This window comes from Alosa alosa, chromosome 12 (genome assembly GCF_017589495.1).
Source record: "Alosa alosa isolate M-15738 ecotype Scorff River chromosome 12, AALO_Geno_1.1, whole genome shotgun sequence".
Classification (NCBI taxonomy): Eukaryota; Metazoa; Chordata; class Actinopteri; order Clupeiformes; family Clupeidae; genus Alosa; species Alosa alosa.
In genome coordinates, this window is record NC_063200.1 from 8,954,612 (window position 1) to 8,972,616 (window position 18,005).

Consider the following 18,005-nt stretch of genomic DNA (forward strand, 5'->3'; position numbering starts at 1 on the left):
CTATTTACTTTAGGAATTCCACCCCGTTAGGAGATGTATTTATTTCTTCTCTTCCCCACGACTCCCTTGTTTCTCCTCCTCTTGGAGTAACGCTACAGGGAAAGAAAGGCTCCTTTCTGGGCCAAAGCATTCCTCTGTATCACTTTTTTATAGAAGGGTATTTTACTTTTTATTCAGAGAATTTTTCCAGGGAAGGCACTTGTTTGATTTGAAGCACAACTTGTTCTATTTTCGATGTGTTCCGCCCTGGGATAAAGAACCTGTTTTCTTCCTTTTGACTCAATAAAGCTTCAAAGGGTAAAGGCCTATTCGGGATGACGCTTGCTGCTTGAGTCATCCATAATGCTACGACAGCATCTTGTGCTCTGTGTATTAACGTTTGAATATGCCTCAAGTGTTGTCAGTGAGAACAGTTTTCTTTTTCCTATTTTGAGAGATGATGTTGCATAGTATGTCACTGGAATATTCATGAATTCCAGAGTAGAAGATTACTGTCTCCCTTTCCACAAAACCTTGAATGAACAGACACAATTTTGGATCTGTCTGTTGATAATCAAGCAAGAATTGTTTACCTTCACAGTACACACATATCTCATCTTGCTTATCTGCTATACCAGATTCTTGCTTAGACTGCAGGAAGATGAGCCTGAACCTTACTAGCAGATCTATGACAGAAATCCAACATTTGAATACTTGTGGGTAAGAAAACCACAACATTAGTGTAATCTGTGGTCTTGCCATTTTTTGTCTGTGCACTCACTCAGGTGTGGCCCCTCCACTCTCTTGTTGGTTAAATGAGCTGTGAGCAGGTTCCTTAGCTTGAAGCTATTCTCATGGCAGGTTGGTTGGTTAGTTTCTCTATTGTTGCTGCCTGAGCCAGCCAGAGGCTTGACTGGTCACTGGTCACTCAGGCATGACGTGTTTTCCAGAGGGATGCCATGCACCGTTCAGATGGCTTATCCTAATAAGCGGCTCATGGTTGACCTCTGTGTGCTGTGCGGGTGTTTTGATTTATTTATTTGTCTGGATTTGGCCTCCTTACAGATCCCTCGACGCTGGGCTTCATCATCTCGCCCTGGTCCCTGCTGCTCATGCCTTCCGGAAACATCTCCTTCACCGACGAGAACGTGACTCAGCAGGACCTCCGGGCCTTCACCGCACCAGAGGTCCTCGAGGGACTCAACCTCTCCTCAGTGTCCGACATTGAGAAGGTACAGCTCGGCCACATCCTTGGGTCTCGCAGACTACAAAATGTGGATTGAGCGCCATGAGCAACATTGTTGCAACTCCACACAATGCAACATAATGAATTGTTATTTGTCATTCCCAAGAACAACACACTGAGTAAGGCTAGTTTCATTCTCTTCGCCTTCTGAGCCCCGCTGCTATAGTTCCACCGCTGAGGTAGAGAGCGGCCCTAGCGTTCAGGGTAGTCAATGAGGCTCTGTTCTCTCCAAAAAAGAGGAAGAATCTTTTGCATTCTTTGGCAGACCTAGAGTTATTCTTTCCCCGAGCCAGTCCAGGCTGAGGGAGAGGAGCGAGCAGAGGAGAGCCGATCGCTTTCAGGGAAAACAGCAGAGCTGTGGGTCAGGACAGGAAAATGGAAAAATGTTGGGGTTTGCTGTAGCCTACTCTTGGTGAAGGCTCACAACATACAATGTGCATTTACTACACCTGCTCTCACTCACCCACCCACACACACACACACACACACACACACACACACGTGGAGAATGATGAGAACACAGAGCTTAATCTCTGACCATGTTTTATACTTTTATTACTCATTAATGTATTACAAGGAATGAGGTAAAATATCTGATCAGTCAGTGCTTGGATTGTCGTTGTTGTTGTTGTTGTTGTCGATGATCATGATGGTGTGTGTGTGTGTGGGGGGGGGGGGTGTTCTGTTTTAATCATTGATGGAAAGACTTACTAGTAATAATATGAAAATCCAAAAGTAACACATTGGTTTCCTGCACTAATCATGGCCCTGTTTCCTTTGCACAGATGCACATGTACTCTCTCGGTATGACCCTGTTTTGGGGAGCCGACTACGAGATCCCTCAGAGTCAGGTAAGGCAGCCGGAGGCCCATCATAGCATCAGTGTGTTGAGCTCTTAGCTTGTCTGGAGTGCTCTTTCCCACAGGAATGCAGCAGTGTGACTGACTAATGTGGCTCGCCATTGTTCTTAGTTTAGCTTCATTGTCTTGTCTCAGCTCTACTTGCCAAGCATCTAATTGTATATTTCTGTTTAAGTCCAATTGAATGAAGGTGTAATTTCCATGTCTTCCCCCTTTCATTACTGTTTGTATTTTCCTTGTTTTATCAGTCAAGGAATTTAGGACAACATCCTCAAATGCATGAGTCACACTTCAGGTAGTTAGTCATAAGTACACACTGATATAAGCAACATGAACGTCATCACAGACTGTCCAACCCCCAGGCCAGTGGCCTTGCCAATGGGGCTGCTCTATATGTGTGCTCATATCATTTATAGTACTTCAAACATGTATATTTGAATATGTAGCATGTACCGGTATGTTGTAATGTGTAAAATATGTCTTGTTGTATTTAGTGTGTGAGTAGATCTTCAGAGAGGTTTGAGAGGATGTCTTTGAAAGAGATGGTATGCATTTAATTTAAGCATGGCCAGCATTTGACTCATTTCTAACTAACTGAACAGTGAGGCAGTAATTGCTTTTTTGCAGTCATATATTTGCATGCATGACTGTGTTGAGTTGTCTGTGTTAACTCTTGTCACGTGTAAATATTTTTGCCTTGTGTTTTATATTTAAGGCCTGTTGTTAGTCCGAGTAATTTGTCTGTCCCACAGCTTTTGTGCACAGACATGAAAGCAAAATGTATTAATGTGAAATGAAAATTTGTGCAAATATGTATGTAATGTTCATGTTGGCCACTGTCATTGATGACATGGAGTTCTAATGAACTCTCAGCTAGTGATCTTAGATTATTACTTTACTGAAATCATTCCAAATGAAGGGTCCGTGTGAAATGATTAATTCAGAAAACATAAAGCCAGCCACTCATCAGCATGTCATGTGCACTGTCCACGCATGGAATTGTCCTGGAGCATGTTGTTTCTGTTGGTGTATATACTGCTGTTATTCTAAGTCCAAATGTGTGTCCTTGTGTTTTGTGTTTGTGCGCCTCAGCCCATGAAGCTGAGCGAGCGTCTGAACACCCTGCTGCTGAGCATGTGCGAGGACTCCACACTAACCCGCATGTCGGTGCGCACCGCGCTGGACGCCTGCAGTGCGCACGTCCGCAGCTCCAGCGCCGAGCCCTCCTTCTCCTACGTGCGGCGGCTGGTGCGCCTGGTGCTGGGCAGCCTCTCCCAGGTAACCGCCGCGCCACCTCCCCGTCTCCACCCCTCTCCACCCCTCTCCACCCCTCTCCACCTCTCTCCACCTCTCCCCACCGACAGCAGAGAAGCCATATGCCTCACAGATGAACGTACATGGGCTGCAACAGACCAGCTAAGCTTACTCAGACATTCCAAGTCTGTCAAACCCACAGAAATACTGATGATGTACATCATGGTTTCCTGTGTGGTATATGTTGGTTGAGAAAAGAGTAAATTTGGAAATAAAGCAAAAGTCTAGGAGACACCTCAGCATAAACATTGTGCATGGTTTGTATAGATCATAGTTTACATGGCGAAGACATTAGATACTGATGGTTTAAGTGTGTTTAATCATTAATAAAAACAATACATTTACAAGGAATTGCAAAAAGATTATTATTATTGTCTGGGGAGTGACCAAGCACCCTGCCAGTGAAATGGAAAGCAGCCCTGATGGCCAAGTACCACCTCCCCTCTGCAGGGCTCTCCTGTTTCCCCTGTCATGCTGCCCTTGAGTTGATTTGCTAACTAACACCAGCAGGGAGAGTGGCCGGCATAATGGCTCTTTATCTGATCACACTCCAGACACAATGCACTTTTTTAGCCTGAATGGCAAGTGCTACGAGTCTCAAATGCCCGCCGATCTTGTGATGCAGATGACAAAAACATGTGAGCCGGGACTCCACCTGAGGCAAGGAAGGAAAGCCTCTTTATGTTAACCTGGACCATTGTCTGTCTCTCTAGTGCTCTCTCTCTCTCTCTCTCTCTCTCTCTCTCTCTCTCTCTCTCTCTCTCTCTCTCTCTCTCTCTCTCTCTCATTCTCCTTCTGTCCATCTGTGTAATTTATCTCTCTCTCTCTCTCTCTCTCTCTCTCTGCTTTTCCCTGTCTCTCCCTCTACCTTCTGCTCCCCTCCATTACTTAATTCATTACTCACCCTCTTTCTTTATTGCTCTCTCTCTTTCTCTCTCTCTCTTTCTTCATTCACTAATCCTTCCTTTCATCCCTCCTTCTCTCTCCCCAGCTGGACGGGCTGCTGTCTCAGGCCGAGAGGGAGTCCTTGCCGGAGCGGAGCAAAGAGATCCGTGAGCGCTTGCGAGGCAAAGGCCTCCCCGCAGGTAACCTGATCCTCTGTGTATTAACCGCCCACATGTGGGCTCATGCTGACGGCAGGAGCCTCTGTGTACACTCTGTGCAGACAACACACACACACACACACACACACACACTTACACACTTACCACTTTGGCCTCCTGAAGAGCCCCCTGACCCTCACAAATTAACCAGTAGCCCCTATGTAGCTGCCTCCCGCTCAACAGCTGTGCACTGACCTAAGGAGCATGTTCAACTGATCAGTCGAGTTGTTAAACTCCGTGGTGATGTAATCCAGGGCTTGTCATCACAGGCACAGCATCTGCTCCACCTGCCTGATCGGGATCCTGTTCACTTTAATAGAGTTAAATAGCATGTCCTGCACAATGTAATTATGTGTAATTAAAATCTGAAAGCTGATCAATGTCAGGGGAAAATCAAAATGTCGTAATCAACTGCGTCTGATGATCTAGGTCAACGGTGCAGCTGTGCCTTCTCATCAGAATGGCTAGTGTAGAAGGTGGCTACCGCAGACACATGGAGGAGTAGGTGAGACGGCGCGTTTGCTTTTTTGCTGAGTCATGCAGCACCAGTGGTGCTGCTGGCCCTCGGAGGAAGTGATTCAGAGTGTAAACAGAGCAGGGCCCGGTCCTGACAGGCTCCGACAACACCGCCTGCCAGCCAGCCTCCCTGCTCACAGCCCTAGAGCGAGAGAGAGATAGAGCGTGAGAGAGGGAGAGAGAGATAGAGAGAGGGAGAGAAGGAGAAAAACCAGCGAGTCGTCCTGACGCGGGCAAGCCCAGGCGGTAGCCTAATTGTTTTCACCAAGGGGTAGAGCGAAGGTGGTATCCTGCTAACTACTTTGTATCTGTTGGGGTGGGGCTTTTCTTAAAATGTGAAGGCTCTGCCACCATCCAGTAGCAAGAGCCACTATGCAAACACAACAGCTCTGTGGTGAGAATGACCGAGAGAGAGACGCAGAGAGGTGGTCAGGAAGAGGCGTTTGTGTTTGCTGTGTGGAATGCCTGGCATCTTCTGCTGAAATAGGGGCTTAGGTGTTGATGGGAGGCCAACGGTGTCAGATGTGAGGGATGGCGTCACTCGTGCACTCATTCTTTCACTAATGCCTGTGAGGTGGCCAGAAAGAAATGCAGTCGAGCCACTTGTTTTGATGGGGAAGTCATGCCCCCTGCGTCGGTTTCATACAACTGTTTCTATCCCTTATGTCCCATGACCTTGGTTTGGCACTCACTGTTGTTCACCTTTTCTCTGTAACTCCCTCTGCGTTTCCTGTGTATCAGACTCTGCTCTGCCTCCGTTGTTTCCTCTCTTGCCTCCTCCCGGCGTGTCTCGGAGGGCCGTCTAAAGAGCACTGTGGACAGTCTGAGTTTGAAACTGAATGTAGACGAGCAGCACACCGCAAACCAGAAGCTGAGTTTAATTTAGGAAAATATGAGCGAATCCTCCCCCTGGTTTTGTGCGCTCCGACACATCTTGGCCTCTCTCTCTCTCTCTCTCTCTCTCTCTCTCTCTCTCTCTCTCTCTCTCTCTCTCTCTCTCTCTCTCTCTCTCAGGCCTTGGAGAACTCACACAGAAGAGTGCTTGCTGCTTATGTAACCAGTGGAATGGTATTGATTAGAGCTCTATTTCTCCCCTTCTTGTCCGGGGACTGGTCCGGGATCTGTTGTTTTGGTAGAGTGGGCCTCGTGTTGTTTGGTGATGAATGAGTGCGAGGGCCTGCCTTTGAAGAGGGCCTTGCGAAGGATGTGACTCATCTCGCCAGCCACTTTTCCGTCCTCTGTGGCTGGCGTAACCTCAAGCGGTCGAAAGTAGTAATGGTGGAGAAATGTTCCGTCATTGTTTTCATGCTGGAAATTGAATGTTGACATTGCTCTATGGCTGCCTCTGTCTGAGTGACACCTCACTGCACTGCTCCTTTACTCTCTTCCCTCTGTCCTTTGCTCTCTTTGCTTTTACTTACTCTGTCTGTTTCACACATTGATGTGTTCTTCCTGGGCAGCTGAAGCTCTTTAAACACAATAGTGGCGAAATATAGGTCAAACAGAAATAATTATTAGAACTGTATGCCGTGTGTGTGTTTTTTTCTTTTTCTTGGTAAGGAGGGGAGCATATGCTTTGTGCATCAGAGCACCACATGCAGTGTTTTCTAGTTCAGACTGGTAGCCTTGTTGCCGTGCCCTTTATTTCCTCTGTCTTTTTAACCTCGGCCTCCATTTCTCTTTACTTACTACTCTTCCTTACCCCCCCCCCCAGCCCAGCCCACACCAGTGCTCTCTCTCTCTCTTTCTTTCTCTCTTTCTTTCTTTCTTTCTTTCTTTCTTTCTCTCTCTCTCTCTCTCTCTCTCTCTCTCTCTCCTCTCTCTCTCTCTCTCTCTCTCTCTCTCTCTCTCTCTGTCATGTCTATGCATGTGGTGGCTCAGTGTTGAGAGGGCAGGACAGAGTGCAGACATCTGAGATGTAGATGCCAGTGAGCAGATCAAAACAGAGCAGTGTAGGTCAGATTAGGCCTTGTGAGAGGCTCACTGAAGCATCAGAAGTTTCACAATGGCTTTCTGCTGTGCTGAGAGCTGGGTGGAGTCTGACGGGTTATTTGAAATTATTAAAAGAGGAAACCTTCTGGAACACTGGAACAGGATTTTGGCAGCTTTATGTGACAGGCCAAAGGTGATTTTACTAGTGAGCGCTGCATAAAGGGAGAGAAGCTATCATCTGGGATTCTTCTTTGATTGAAGGCCTTAGAGTAGACATTTCAAATATATCAGACATTTAGTTCTTTCTTTTTGGTGCTTTATGAAAAGATGTTGCTCACTGTCTGGGTCAACAAATGTATTTAACATGATGTTCCCCTTCTCTTCCCTCTCTCTCTCTCCCTCTTTCTCTCTCTCTCTCTACCTCCTCTTCTTTCCTCCCTCTGTCTGCCTGAGTGATTGAGCTCCCTGCTGTAACCCCTCCAGATTAAGGGCAGTAATCTGTTTTTAAGTGGCAGTGAAAGGGGAGCAGTGTTGGGCCGCGCGCGCGCTCCCTTTTGAGCCGGGGCATCTGGAACATCCGCCGGGGCCCTGAGTGACATCCAGCGGCGCAGCACGGCTAATGAGCGCGTCCGAGCTGCGCCTGCGTAGCCTGGCCCTCCCGGCTCCACCAGAAGGCTCCTATTGTTCGCCCGCTCTCCCAGCCAATTACGTCCCATTTACAGGCCTCTTCCCCACCACCCCTGCCCACGCACAGGCCCCCAACAAGCCTGTTTTCCCCCTTTTTCATGTCCCTTCCCTGCTCTGGTCAGACCTGCATTGGAGTAGTCATACTGTTCAGGCCTCAAAATCTACTATTCGGGGAAAATGTGTTCTATTTGGTAGTGTGCGCTGTTTATCATGCTACAATTTTGTATTATGAAATGATCACATGAAGCCTGTTTAGCAGAGAGATATGGAGGTTTGATTTGGAGGATATGGACTGAGCTGCTTGTGAGATTAATGGAGGTGTGTTGTGTTGTGTGTGTGTGTTGTGTGTGTTGTGTGTGTGTGTGTGTGTGTGTGTGTGTGTGTGTGTGTGTGTGTGTGTGTGTGTGTGTGTGTGTGTTCCGTAGGGAGGAGTGCAGCCCACCGCGTGCTGGAGCGCTACAGGGCTCGCTCTCAGGAGCAGTCGGGCTTGAACCGCGGCCTGAGCCGCTCCATGAGCTCGCTGCCCGTGCAGGAGATGCTGCGGCCGGACGACAGCGCCCTCCTCTACACCCCGTCGGAGTTCCACCCGGGCTCCGAGTCCTCGGCCGAGCTCTACCCACACCTCCTGGCCCAGGCCCAGAGCCACGGCCATGCCGCACCCCAGCAGCAGCAGCAGCAGCAGGCCCGCGGCCGGCCGGCCGACCCCAGCCGCAAGGCCCTGTCCCACCGGGTCGAGCAGCGCCGCAAGAACTGGGCCTCCGCCGTGGACCTGGCCTGCCTGGACCCGGAGGTGCTGCACTGGGGCGGCCTGGAGGAGGCGCGGCGGGGCAGCAGTGCCATGAGCAGCCTTCGGCGGCTGGGCGCCACCAGCTCCGCCTCAGCTCAGGAGGGGCGCCACTTCCGGACCGCCCGGGCTGCAGCCCGGCACGGCCCCTGCGATGTCGGCTGTCCGTCAGCTCGGCCCTCAACAGTGCCTACGAGCGCATCCGCGAGCGCCAGAGGAAGCTGCACGCGCTCCAGCAGGCCATGGACGGTGAGTACAGCCGCCGCCTACCGGTCAGGAGAGGGTGGACACTACTCACACGTGCTGCTCAACACTCGCAGGCGGTTGTTTTTTCTGAAAGCGTAGCCAGACACTGAGGGCTTTTTGTGGCCCACCACGTGTTCCTCTGTAGCGTCGCTGGTTGACGGAACACAAGCATAAGATCAGTTTTCCAGTGAAAGGATAGTGCTTGACCACAGGTTTACTGTGGCCGTCGTCTCCTGACAGGGAGGCCAGCCCTGACTGGATTCTTCAGAGGGGCCTGGTCGCCAAAGAGAGTGAATCATGAGAGGGTGGCGGTTTCCAAATTCCTGCAACCAATTAGAGATGGATTGATAATTCCAGCGTAGAAATGCATCGCACTCCTGCCTAAGCCTCTCTCACACACAAACAGCCACACTAACGCCAAGCCCACCCATGTGCTCCTGCCAAGAGCGGCTCGGGTTGTTAAGCCGCGCAGCGGAGTCGTGTGAAGCAGCCTGCTTGAGTCTCGTGCCAGGGGGAGGAGCAGCAGCAACTTTCCCCTTCTCTGTGAATCTGAATTCGCAGAAGTCTGCTCATAATACCGTCAGTCACATAAACACACAGTCGCGACCATACACGCACTCTCTCACACACACACACAAATACACTCTACAGTACACATGCGCTCGTACACACACACACACACAACCACACACACACACACACACACAGGCCCTCAGCGCTCACATCCCATGTCTGATTCCTCCGAGTCTGGCCACCATCTGCCTGCTGACGCGGTCACCTCACACCAGAGAGCCCCCCTCGTCCTCCTCCTTGCAGGATCCGGCCCTCCTTCCAGCCAGCTCGTTTGGCAGCTATTTTTAACAGTGGCGCAGGCCCGGAGCGCAGCGGCCCGGAACCCTGGGCCTGAACTAGAACCGGAGGCCTTCTTCCTCTCCGCCTCCCTGCCAGTGCTGGATCAGCACAGGCCCCTTCCCCCTGCTGCAGTGTAGAGCCCTTTTGGGTGGACCCACGCCATTCATTTACTATGAGGATTTTAAGAAGTGCTACTGTGCAACAATGCTAATGGGTGGGCTGTGTGTGTGTGTGTGTGTGTGTGTGTGTGTGTGAGAGAGAGAGGAGATGGCCTCGTGCCTTGTACTCCTGTCCGTCCGGTGCTCTGCGGGCCCACTGTTCAGGTTTCATGGCTGGCCGGCGGGTGGTAAGAAAGCAAGCAGGGTAGCGAGACGCCACGCTGACGCGCAGGAATGTCCACTGCCATTAAAACGGAGTCGGCCGGTCATGATGGTCGAACCCAAATATTTTCCTTTTTCCCTCGCCGTTTCGCTGTGAATGGAGGTAATTGAGCACAGACCATTTGTAGGGGCCTCCAAAATGTGTTGCTTGGCAGTTTTTCTTTGCGTTGTGTTTCTCTTAAGTTTTTCCTCCCTGTTCTTTCTTTCCTCATTTCTCTCTCTCTCTCTCTCTCTCTCTCTCTCTCTCTCTCTCTCTCTCTCTTTGTTTTGCTGTCCTTTTGTGCTCCGTTCCTCTCTTTGTTATTCAGAATGATGGCAACACTGCATGCACAGGCCTCTTCTGGCTCACAGATTCGTATGCTCATATAGGCTTCCTCGCAACCACCACCCCCGACCCCCCCCCCCTCTCTCTCTCTCGCTATTTATCTTTCCGTCTCTCTCTCTTCCTTACGTAGTTAGTTTCTTTCTTTTTTCTCTCTCTTTTCTTCACTCTTTCTTTGCCTTTATTTCTCTCTCTCTCTCTCTCTCTCTCTCTCTCTCTCTCTCTCTCTCTCTCTCTCTCTCTCTCTCTCTCTCTCTCTCTCCCCATGTCTCTCTGGTGCCCTCACGCCCCCTCCCCTCTGTGCAGGCCAAGGTGCTTCCATTAGGCCCCTGCTTCCTGCACACCCTGCAGACGGTAATAGGAGTCATGTGTAGTGGAAGAGGGAATTCCAAATGTTATTGGACTTTCCACTGCCTGCCTGCCGGCCGCTGGGTCATGGGGCTGTGGACCGGGCTGGGCTGGGCTGGGCTGGGCGGGGTGGTGTCCAGGCGGAATGGAGTGGGCGAGGGTTAGGAGGGCAGAACTCATGGGGTGTGTGTGTGTGTGCTAAATAGAGGAATGATGGTAGAAAGTGAAGGACGTCCTACAGATGAGGTAAAAAGGTCTTTTGGGGTGAAGTGGTGGGCTCATGGCTAAGGTGAAAGGTCATAATGTCTTCCTCCCGCAGAGATGTTTTTTTTTGTTGTTGATCCTTGCTAGTGATGATGCCATACTGAGAGGAAATACTCAAGGAAATTAGAAATGAGCCCACAGCCCCAGCTGCTCTCTTTAAAGACACACAGTGTTTAGAGTTAAAGCCCAGTCACCTGGCGTTAATGGCGGGCGGCCATGTTTCTGTTCTGCTCAATTTAGACACGTCTCTCTCTCTCTCTCTCTCTCGGTGAACTGGGCCTGACACACGGACCGAAACACAGATGGCCTGTGCGTGTCTGTGAGGCCTCGTCAAGAGACGCGGTCCTTCTGAGGACGTATAGCTGCTGTCAGAGCTCTGTCCAGCTCTGTCCACTCCTGCGCCGTGGCAACAGAGGCAGCCCTGCTTTCTGCTCCGGCCCATGGCCACCACTGCCGAGTCCCATAATGAGATGATTGATTTCCTACAAATTCAGTTTGGGTTTTTTTCCTGGAGGGGCCTGAATGGCATGAATGACGAAATGATATTAGTGCATGAATGTGCTGCTGCTGCTGCTGCTGCTGCTGCTGCTGCTGCTTATGTAACGGTGAGTGCTAATGGCTGCTGCTCACTCTGGTCTGGATTCGAGGAAAGTTGCAGGGCTTCTGACGAATGGATGCGTGGAGCAGGAAATAGCTTGGAGCTTTCTCACAGGTTTAGAGTTCAATATGGAGGAAGAGGCTGCTCAACCTTCTCAGGTTCCTGGAATGGTACCTGTGTGTGTGTGTGTGTGTGCCTGTGTGTGTGTGTGTGTGCCTGTGTGTGTGTGTGTGTCTGTGTGTGTGTGTGTGAGTGTGTGCGCGAGCCGACTGTAAATAATCTGTGCGCCGCTCTCCTGCGCTGGCTCGGTAGGCTCCTCCCTGGAGGCCGCAGAGCAGAGACTCGGCATCACATGAGTGTGGTCTGCACACACACACACACACACACACACACACCGGAGCAGCGGCGTGTCCCAACACGCCTTAGCAAGCGGCCAGCCAGCCAGCGCTCAGTTGTGAGATTTAAACCAAAATATTTGCATAGAGCAGTTAACGCCGCCAGTTTCACTTCGATATGAAAAGGATGCCTCTGCACATTTGAACCACACCACGCCATTTAAAAAGAAATACCTGCCCCAACTCCACCCTGCCCTACCCCACCCCACCACCCACACGCCCGTGTGTAGTTTGTCTGTGGTGATGTGTGTGTCCTGGGGGAGGGCACTCCCCGACATGAATAGCTTTCACAGACAGGCCCATTGCGCCACCTCTGTCTTGTGAATCAACTGCTAATTGGTTCATTAATCTCTGCATGTATGGAGGGGAGGGGCGCGGGGTGAGGCGGGGTGGCCATTGTGCTCCACTGGGGCCAGAACCAGGCCAGCAGAGGACCAGTGAAAGGGAAAATGTGTGTACCAGAGTCCGACTAGGGGGCTGTGGTGAGAATGTGAGTGACCCAGAGAGGACAGAAGATGAATACAGTGATGAAACGGGGACAGCATGAGAACAACAGACACAGAGACAGCCAGCCAGCCAGGCATGCACAGGGAGAAGGTCAACAACACAGAGACACACACACACACACACAGAAGCAGGAGGAGAAGAGAGAGAGCAGAAAAGAGGCTATTAATGGCAGAGTATTGTGGAGAATTGAATGCAACAGAGCAAAAGAGGGAGGGTGAGCAAGAAGGATGGCACATAATGCTAGAGAGAGAGAGAGAGAGAGAGAGAGAGAGAATGGTGGTGGCTGGCTCTCATCTCAGTAATTGCTCAGCAGAGTGCTTGTTGGCCTAGAACTATGACTGTCCATCACACTGACATGGAGCACAAGACACACAAACACACAGCCCACACTCTGCTGTGTGCGCACGAATGAATGCTTGGGAGACGTTTGAGATGGCTGGACTCGAGTAGGGGCAGCCGAATGGAAACACCTGGGCCCGTAGCCGCCCCCCCACACCCCTGAGCCTCCTGCTCTGTGGGCCGTCCAAACATCTGTCGGCCTCCTCAGCCGGTGCGATGTCTTTTCGGTCGTTTCCTTTTCTGTAGCGTTTCAAATGGGGCGAGAGGTTGATGTAATCATTCTGACATGCAAAAGTATCGTCTGGGTTTTCGTTAGACAATGCGTGAACACAAATGATGTTTCCCAGCGAGCAAGCGAACTCCATGTTCTCTCGGGTTATGTCTTTTCCGTGTGTTGGCAGTGAGGCTTCTCCGGTGGCCGATGACAATTCAATGTGAGCACAACAGCTCTCTTCCCTCCTAACAAATTGGTGGTGCTTTGACCTCGTCAGTCTTTTAAATGTGTCCTTCATCCATTTTATGATGTCGCGTAGATTTACAATCCATAAAGAGTCTTTTCCTGTGGATTCAATCAAAGCTTCCAGAGGAAGTGGGGTATCGTTGGGGGGAGGGACAGTTCCCATCATGCCTCTGAAAGCTCTTGCAGGCTTCTGCCAACACCTACAGACTTTTATACTAAGAAGGTTATTACAGGATGCTGTGATGACATAACCCTTCTTCAAAAAATCTCTAGAGCATGTCATCTCTCTCTCTTTTTCTCCCTCTGCCCATTTTTCTTGCTTTCTCCTTCACCTCGTTCCCCCCTTTCTTTGCCTCTTTCTGCTCTCTGCTCTCGCTTGGCCTTAAGCTGTGAGTCACAGGGTTTCTGCTGCATCACTAACAATGAGTTGTGCTTGAGAAGTGAGCGTGTGGGTGGCAGATCCTTTCATAATGAAAGCTGGAGAGAGAGAGAGTGAGGACATGTGCCATAACTCTCCCTCCTGACGGATGTATCCTTCCCCCGCCTACCATCTCTCAGTCACGTCTTTGTTCTCATTCACTGATCATGGGAATGATGCTCTGTTCAAAGGGTGCATGCAAACTGTTGAAAACAGAGTTCACTTCACTGCTGCACATTGAAGTGGTAGATGTAATGTAACTCTTTAATTTGAACTCAGTCAAATATCGCAGAAGTTGAATAGATTTCTTTGAAGTGTAAAACAAACCCTTGGTATCCTTGGCTCAACACTGGAGAGGTGTTGCAAAAGTCTCTGACTCAGTTTCGGTGAAGTGAGAAGACCGGTTCCTTTGGTTTGCTGTCATTTCCTCTGTGTGGAGAGATTAAGTGTGTCAAGGCCGTCCAAAACCAGTGCTCACAAACAACAACGCCATGTAGTCCATGACTGATATTTTTGTGACTGCACCCGTTTTTCATGCATCATGGAACAGTGTCAGACTGGCTGAATACGGTCATATTGTGTTCCAGGTGTAATCCTTCCGCTGTTTCTATTTCAGGTGGCATTTCGAAACTCCTGACCTAGAGCCTAAGAATGTCACTACGTCGACTCTGGGTTAAAGATTTGCACTCAGACTGGATGTACTGGTTCTGCTTAAACCTTTCTTGTAGAGAAGACCGAGCAGGTGTCCGATTTTTCCATTGCCTCCCAAGCCCGTGTCTGTTAGAGAAGAATGTGTCTTGTGAGGAACTTTACAATTACCCAACTTGTATCACCCGCGAAAATTGATTGAGGCGGGAGACGCAGGGACAATGCATGCTGGGATGTGGTGTCCGAGGCCAGCCTTGTGTCAGGTCTAGCAACAAGGCCCTTGAGCTTTGACAAATAGGAATGCTGACTGTGTGCAATGTCTAATAAGCTCCCACATGTCCCAGGCGTGGGATTAAAAAGATCACATATCACATTCTTGAAGTGTGTCCAACTACACGGTTTTGTTAAGGATAGCGTTAACACAGAGTGGGGATTAGATGTGACAATCATGATTTTCCAAGCATGGCCTCATCGGTTCCTCTGAGAATGTGATACGATAGATTTGCTCATTAAGCTTGCTATTGTATCATTGTACGTTTTATTGTGTGCCAAAATGGTAACAGTATCACTTAGGAGCTGCCGACTACATGCCACAAAGAAGTAATTTACAGTCAAATGCTGCAAACTTTAAGCAACACCGACTGGGTTTACTCAATGAGTCTAAAACGTATTTAAGAAGTATTGTGCATGCAGTAATTTTCTCTAATGACTGAAACAGCAAGGGTTGGAGTCCACACCGGGAATTAATCTGGCTAGAGAATGCTTTCATAGTGCATTTACTTTTAGCCCCTGTCATGAGTTTGTGAAGCTGGAGGTGAATTTGAATTCAGTGGGCATGAAAAGAAAACAGTAGTCACCAAGAATGTTGCCAGGTGTCTCACTTGAGAGCAAAGTCCTTACTTTAGTAGAAAGACAAGTCCAGGCACTTCCTGCTGATGCTATTCGTTTATGTAGCCACAAATCTATATGTCTATGAAAGGGGAGTTTGTTTTAGACCTCTTTAAACCTTCAGCTATACACCTCTTAAATGTATAACTTCCAAGGAAGAATTGTCAACTCACCTAATCCTCTTAGAACGGATTGCTCCCCCTATTCTTTGGAAAGTGTTTTTGAAGTGTTGTGTGGAGAAAAGAACTTACAGTATGTAAGACCCGCTATTAAACCTTGGTGGACAAATGTGTGTTGAAGGAAATGTACACCTCAGTACACCTCACCAGATGTCTTTATTAAGGTGTTGGAAATAATAATGAAAGTAGCACTACCTCTGGAGCTTAATATGAGTCATTTTATGACTAGTTTAGAAAAGCACGTATCAGAACTGAATTGTGGGGAGCCAGTTGGAATTGAGTTCATTAGTTCACTTCCTGGTTGTTTAGCTTGCACCATCAAAGTCATGTTATGTTCAATCCCATGTTGTTGTTTCAGATCCCCTCCACACCCACAGAAGATACCACAGTGACTACAGCTCATCCAGCGAAAGCCCCTCAGTGACGTCCTCAGATCCAGACTACAGACAAGGTACACCCATCCAACTCAAGCTTTCCCATCATGTTGTTAAATATAGACATCTAATCATCCACTGGAGACCAATTGCTCTCTAGAGAAAGTAGATGTGGCAAATATGGGCCCATAATGCTTGAATTATTTCTTAAGCACATCCTCTGGAACATTGTGTTTCAGTCAAAGAGATAAGTGCTTGTAACACTCTGGTGAGTCATCTTCAAAGTGGCTCGGAGTAGCATGACTCCCACCCCTGATTTGGAAACTCATTAGAGTTGGAGGTTACTCTATGATCTCAGCAGCTCACTCTCCGAATCTCCCCCTTTTTAATGACCGCAGCAGGCGGTCATCTGATCTTATGGTCTTATTCCTTTGTGTTTATTTGGTCTTACTCTTGCTCCTCCCTGTCCCTCTCCTGTTAGCCAAGAAACCAGAAGATGGGAGAAGAAGCAACTCACAGGTTGCTCTGTCGGAGCATGACGGCATGTCTCTCAGCAGACAGAGGTAGTTTCCCCACCCTGTGTGTGTGTGTGTGTGTGTGTGTGTGTGTGTTTGTGTTGGATGGAGGGAAAATGACTGAAACATTACTTGCACATACCTGGCTAGTCATGCAGATCTTCCAGAGAGGACCCTCAGGTATGCCTGAGAGCCCCAGCCCACTGTGCCTCATCTCCAGCACCTGTTAATATTCAACCCAAAGGTTTCATTGGGGTTAACCTTTTCTAACAGTGTTCAATGATACTCGCCAAAATAACAAAGTGTGCCCCCCCCCCTATCTCCCTGTGTATGTGCATGTTTGAGTATGTAGGACTAAAGATGTGGAAAGTGTTACCTAACTTGAACACTGGAAGTAGTGTAGGGCTGTCATTCTTTGGAAAAGAGCAAAGTGGACCATTTCACGCTACAGGCCATCCAAAATTGAGCTCTTCCTTCCTGTGTTCCCCCTGAGTGTGTGCCGGTTAATTGTTTACCATTACTTAATCAACAGCTCACTCAGTCAAGTGGTTTTGTCATCATATCCCACCAACCCCCACACATACACACACAAACACAAACACACACACCCACACACACAAACACAAAACACACACACACACACACACACACACACACACACACACACACACACACACACACACACACAAACACACACATACACACACAAAACACACACACACACACACACACACACACACACACACACACACACACACACACACCGCACACACACACACGCCACACACACACACACACGCACACACACACACACACACACACACACACACACACACACACGCTCACACACTGTCATACACTCACTCTCCTGCTCAGGTAAGTGTGGCTCTCCAGCTCCCTCTGCTGCTCACTCCTGAAACTACTTCGGCAGCAGCCACCTCCCACCCCTGGACTGTCATGGCAACAGTTGCCTAGCACTGGCCTGTGCGAGTTAATCAGTTTTTCGGGGGTTATGATTTTCATAACTGATTTGAGGTGATTGCACCAGGGCACAGCGCCACGGCGCAAAGTGCTCGGGCTACTGCTTCCAGCTGGCAGTGCCCTGCCCTGCTCGCCCCGGCCTGGGCCAGGCTGGCATGCCTGTGCGCTGAGGTCAGTGGCATGGGAAAATGCAGTGCTGCACTCGGGGGATAATCTGCCATCTTGGCAACAAGAGGCTGGGCCAGAGCGTTGGCAGAGGTGCTGGGACACCTGGCCTCAGGTTCAGCGCCACTAGACTGACTCACTGATGATCAGAATCAAATGCTAAAAAAGGATGAGAGTTCCAAACCTCACCCTCCAGCTTTTTTAGACCGGATCCCTCTGTGTCATGGAGATTAGGTGTTGCTAAAACGAGTATTTTCCAAGGCTGTGCCGATAAGAACATTAATCTGCCTCTAAAGGTGCTTTTCTCTCTTTTATCTTTTTTCTCTCTGGCATGACACATGCTTTAATGTGGATTACGCAGAGTTTAAAAAATGTCACCTATATTTAGGTTCAAAAGCTTCTCATTTTTGATAATACATATCTCACATAATCAGGTCTCTCATGAGGACAAGTGACTGGGAGCTTAATGTTATTTGTCATTAAACCAAACTAGTTTCCCAAAGAATAAATGCTTGGTCAAAAATATGTCAGTTAAATGTATAAAAGTTTGCAGTTGATATTAAACCAGAAAAGGATACATTTGTATGTTTTTTTTATTATGTCTTTGTTTGTGTTATGTTTGTATTATGTTTAGACCCCTTCAAGAGAGTTCCATTATCAGCATCATAGTTGGCCCCACAAGGCTTCCGTTTTAACATTCCATAT

At 48.9% G+C, this 18,005-nt stretch overlaps 1 protein-coding gene across 1 annotated transcript in view; it reads left to right on the top strand.

Moving 5' to 3' along the window:
- ptpn13 (protein tyrosine phosphatase non-receptor type 13) overlaps positions 1-18,005 on the top strand; it is a 51,333-nt gene that overhangs the window by 11,601 nt on the left and 21,727 nt on the right. The window contains 8 exon segments of the mRNA XM_048258733.1: positions 1,045-1,211; positions 2,011-2,076; positions 3,178-3,363; positions 4,391-4,484; positions 8,063-8,569; positions 8,572-8,670; positions 15,624-15,716; positions 16,121-16,202. Coding sequence (XP_048114690.1) covers positions 1,045-1,211; positions 2,011-2,076; positions 3,178-3,363; positions 4,391-4,484; positions 8,063-8,569; positions 8,572-8,670; positions 15,624-15,716; positions 16,121-16,202 — 1,294 coding nt within the window.